The sequence below is a fragment of the Echinops telfairi genome, unplaced genomic scaffold, assembly GCF_000313985.2.
Source record: "Echinops telfairi isolate 266 unplaced genomic scaffold, ASM31398v2 ScPeMD7_3;HRSCAF=10, whole genome shotgun sequence".
Taxonomy (NCBI): Eukaryota; Metazoa; Chordata; class Mammalia; order Afrosoricida; family Tenrecidae; genus Echinops; species Echinops telfairi.
Genome location: NW_022103899.1, coordinates 54,126,320 through 54,130,745, shown reverse-complemented (window position 1 = coordinate 54,130,745; position 4,426 = coordinate 54,126,320). Strand labels below are relative to the sequence as shown.

General features: G+C 41.0%; 1 protein-coding gene across 1 annotated transcript in view; it reads right to left on the bottom strand.

The window, feature by feature from the left end:
* Window positions 1-4,426, bottom strand: part of COL4A3 (collagen type IV alpha 3 chain) — a 177,220-nt gene that overhangs the window by 74,717 nt on the left and 98,077 nt on the right. The window contains exons 9-11 of the mRNA XM_045294265.1: window positions 1,061-1,123; window positions 905-940; window positions 177-218 (exon numbers count right to left, since the gene is read on the bottom strand). Of these exons, the coding sequence (XP_045150200.1) occupies window positions 177-218; window positions 905-940; window positions 1,061-1,123 (141 nt within the window). The remainder of the gene's footprint in view (window positions 1-176; window positions 219-904; window positions 941-1,060; window positions 1,124-4,426) is intronic.

Genomic DNA, 4,426 nt, shown 5'->3' with positions numbered 1-4,426 from the left:
ACCACTGGTGTTAGGATAGGTCAAGAAGAATAGGTCAGGAAGGCTCATCTGACTCCTGCCATCTGGTACTGGGGAAGCCAGAAGAGGTCAATTATGGCCCTCCGCTGCCATGTATTTGCAGTGCCATGGAATGTAAGCTCTCTCTTCTCGAGAGTGAAAAGAACAATTGACATTACCTGGTCTCCTTTGGGTCCGATCACTTTGTCACCCATGTGACCCTATTAAAAACAGACAAACAAACAAAACCCCACTACATTATCAAACATAAAAATAAAAGTTTAGACACATAAAATTGCCAATATGGTTAACCAAACCTTTATATTTTAATTTTATAAAATTAAAATTTTAGCTATTTCTTGAGTATGGTAACAAAGTCTTCCAAAGTGGGGTGGTGGGGATGGGGTGGGTTATGGATTCTGTCTCAGGGATTTACTTCCCACGGTGACGGGTGGCAGGAGATGTGAGGTGGCAAAAGATACGGAAGATCCTGCCTCAGAGGGCCTTTCTCGGGAGCAGTCAGGAGCTAGTTATGATTCGTACTGGTTATTTTCAGGTGTTAACCTGGCTAAGCTAGAACACCTGATTGTTTGGTAGAGCGTTAGATTCAAACCCACTGCCAATATCACCAATTTTTGTGTTCCCGAATCCGCAATTTTTAAGAAAAAAACTCAAAATAAGGAATCAAGAGACCGTCAACCCCACTTCTTCCATTTACTGCTTATTTCACCTCAAACTAATCACATAACATTTGAGTTACAACCATGTTACCACCGTCCCAGCTGTTGCCCGTCTTACAGGAGCTGGTGTATTTGGAAACAGTGACCCACAGGGGGGATCAGATCAGGTTTGCCCTGTAGATTGGTTAGGGTGTTCTGACTGGGATAAAACACAAACAGGAATCCACCTTAGGTCCTGGAGGTCCCATGGTTCCTGGAAAGCCCTAGAAAAGAACCACAAGTTCCATTTGCAGCAGGAAACACACCCAGCCTAAAAAGCTAAAGCTTTTTTGCTGAAAATTATTAGCTTCTGGAGGCTCTAGTAATGCTGACTTTATACTCACAAGAAAACCGGGAGGTCCTGGGGGCCCAATAGGCCCAGGGAAGCCAGGGGGGCCTGGCAAACCCTGTAAAGTAAAAGAAGAATAAGAGCAAGCTTTATTTCTCATTTCAGAGCCATGCCCATTCTTTAAGTGCTTTAAACCACTTTAACAAAACCAGAAAAGCACAACGCCACCCTTCTGAAAAGCTGCAGTTTGTCACAATATTTTCAAGAAGCATATATAGGCAGGCCCTGATTACAAATGACAGCTGTTCCTATATCTTTTTCTTAAGTCGAATTTGTATGTAAGTTGGACCAGTTAGGTACAGTTTGTATCTAATGTCAATTAGTCAAATGTTTGTCTTAGTATTATAGTATAACTTTTAAAAAAATTTAATCATCTTTTGGGGGCTCATGCAGTTCTTATCACAATCCATACCTACATCAATTGTGTAAAGCACATTTGTACATTTGTTACCATCATCATTCTCAAAACATTTGCTCTCCACTTAAGCCCCTTGCATCAGCTCCTTATTTTCCCCCTCCCTCCCTGCTCCCCTCTCCCCCATGAACCCTTGATTATTTATAAATTATTATTTTGTCATATCTTACACTGTCCGACATCTCCCTTCATCCACTTTTCTGTTGTCCATCCCGCAGGGAGGAGGTTATATGTAGATCCTTGTCATCGGTTCCCCCTTACAGTATAACTTAAAAATACTAAAGAAACACTTCCAGGTACATGAAAACATCTCTAACGTAACAATCCATCTCCCCAAACAAGCCCACCAATATCAAGTTGCTTTTGCCAGCCCCTGAATGTTCTCTAAGGGGGTGAGATGGAGATGAGTCATCGTATTCGGTGTCTTTGCTCATAAGCCAATACAAAAACCAAACCCACTACCACCAAGTCTATGTTGACCTGTAGCCACAGGTTCGAACGCTTATTTGGGGTTCTGAGACTGTAACTGTTTACAAGAGTAGAAAGCCCCGTCTTTCTCCTGAGAGTGGTGGGTGATTCCACACTGCTGACCTTGTAGATCACAGGCCAACCTGTAACCACTACATCCCCAGGGCTCCAGAAGCCAGCTCTGCTCTCAGTTTAATCACAGCTGTTGTGCGTAACTAGTTCAACTACACAGTTTATCATCACTGGGCCTGGTTTACCTTACAGAAGCTCAACAAACTCAACTTGGACTCTCATCATCTAGGCAAATATCCAATTTTGTACTCGGGAATTTCTTCTTTCCACTTCCACACATGGCATTTGTTTTGCCAACATAGCTCCTGCTGCCCTGGGCTCACCTACCCCTGCCGGGTGATTATTCTTGATACCCGCCTCTTCCACTCAAGCGATTCAAACTACCCTCTCCCCATAGTTTTGCTAATTACTCCAGCCATTGGCCAGAGGATAAAATTAATATGTGCACATCATTAATAGTTATTATGATTGCTTCCTATTAAACTGAGAACTCCTAAGAGGCATACCTGTGGTATCTTCTATTTCCGCTCTGCTTCCCCTAAGCATTTGGTAAGAAACCTTAGGTGTTTTCTCCAGTGCCTTATAAGAACTACCTGAATTAAGTTTTCATAATATTCATGAAAATTTCTAGAAAGCTTTATGCAAAAGAAAACATAGGTTATCTCATATTTCTTTCTTTATGGTCTTTGGTAATGTCTTCAAGACTGAACCACGTCTTCATGATTCAAAAAGGCAGTTATACCAATGGAAGCAAGGGCAGCATATGTGTTACATAGCAACCAAATCTTGTGGGCATATGATTTTGACGTGGATAGGAAATAGACAATGGTGCCCTGCTCAAAGATGGCAGCTTCCCGCACCACTGGGAATGTTGGCTGCCATCTTTAAGGAGGGCACTGTTTCTTGTTTCCTACTCAGGTCAAAATCAGATGCACATACTGTTCTTGTTTCCATCTACCAAGGCTGAATTGTTTCAAAGTTGTTCAAAGCCCTGGATTGAATTTACCGATTAATAAAATCCTATGTTAATGATTGTTTATATTTTGATGCATAGGAAACACAGCATTGCAAGAGAAAGCTAGAATACTATTGTGCAAGTGAATGTAAATTGAGCAACAGAAAAAAAACTCATTGTCATTCATTCAATATCACTCCTGACAATCATCTAAGACAGAATGTAAATGCCTCCTAGGGGTTTCAAGGTTGTAAACCTTTGTCCACTCTTCCTCAGAGTGGTTAGTGGGCTGGGCACTGAGACCTCTGGGTTTCATAGTCAGGGGTTAACCTCTTGTTCCACTAGGGCTCTTTTGAACAGCTCTGGGCACTCAATTTTCTCACTGTCTCTTATTGATCTAACATTTGATTATTACATCAGTTGCATTAACTAACAGCATCTAACAACAACAGCATTATATGAAATCACAGATACTCAATTATTTTTGACTTATAAAAATAGAACTTTATAGAGTAGTTCAAGCTAATAATAACGCCATTCACGATTTCAAAATGTATTTATGCTAATGCTACTCATGATGTTAATCATTGATGTTATTTCCAGGAGTTTTTCCTGAACCATAATAAACAGAACTTCCCAACGAAACCAAGTGCCATTGAGTGGGTGGCAGCTGGTGACTCTCTATAGGATTATAGGGTTCTATAACCCTAAGGTTTTATAGCCTTAGGTTATATAATAGGCTTTTAACCTTAGAAACTTCAGGTTAGGAACCTTAGCTTTCTCAGGTTATAAATATTTACTGGAGCAGATAGGCTCTTATTTTTCCTGAGGAGCAGCGGGTGAGTTCAAAAGCCACGTTAGGTTATGGTTAGTAGTCCAAGGCCTACCCAACACCAGCACTCAGATTCCATTTTATATATAGTGGAGTGACTCTAAACTCCACTGCCTTTGAGACCATTCTGACTCGCAGTGACACTGTTGGACAGTAGACCTGCCCCTGAGGTTTTCCAAGATGGTAAGTCTTCACAGGAGTAGAAAGACTCATCTTTCTCCTGAGGAGTGGCTGGTGGTTTCAAACCACTGACCTGAGGTGAGCAGCCCAACGCAAAACCAACTGGACCACCAGGGTTGCACATGCTAAAAAAGCATCTTGGCATGCAGAATTAGTGACAAATACAAGGGGGCATAAAAAAGTTGTGGGGAAATTCCATTACGCTTTCCTCTCACTTGCCTCCACAAACTTTGAGATGCCCCTTTGTATTTTTAAACCCCATGAGAAACACTATTAAGTCTTTTAAAGACATTAAAAATTGGCCATATTGAGGCGTTAAAAATACACACACATCCAGCTTGTATTTTCTTGAAAAGCTAAAATATCATCACGACTAAATTGAAGAAAAGTCAGTAATAAAATATCTTTAAAGGTAAAACCAAGCTTGTTTTATAAGTGG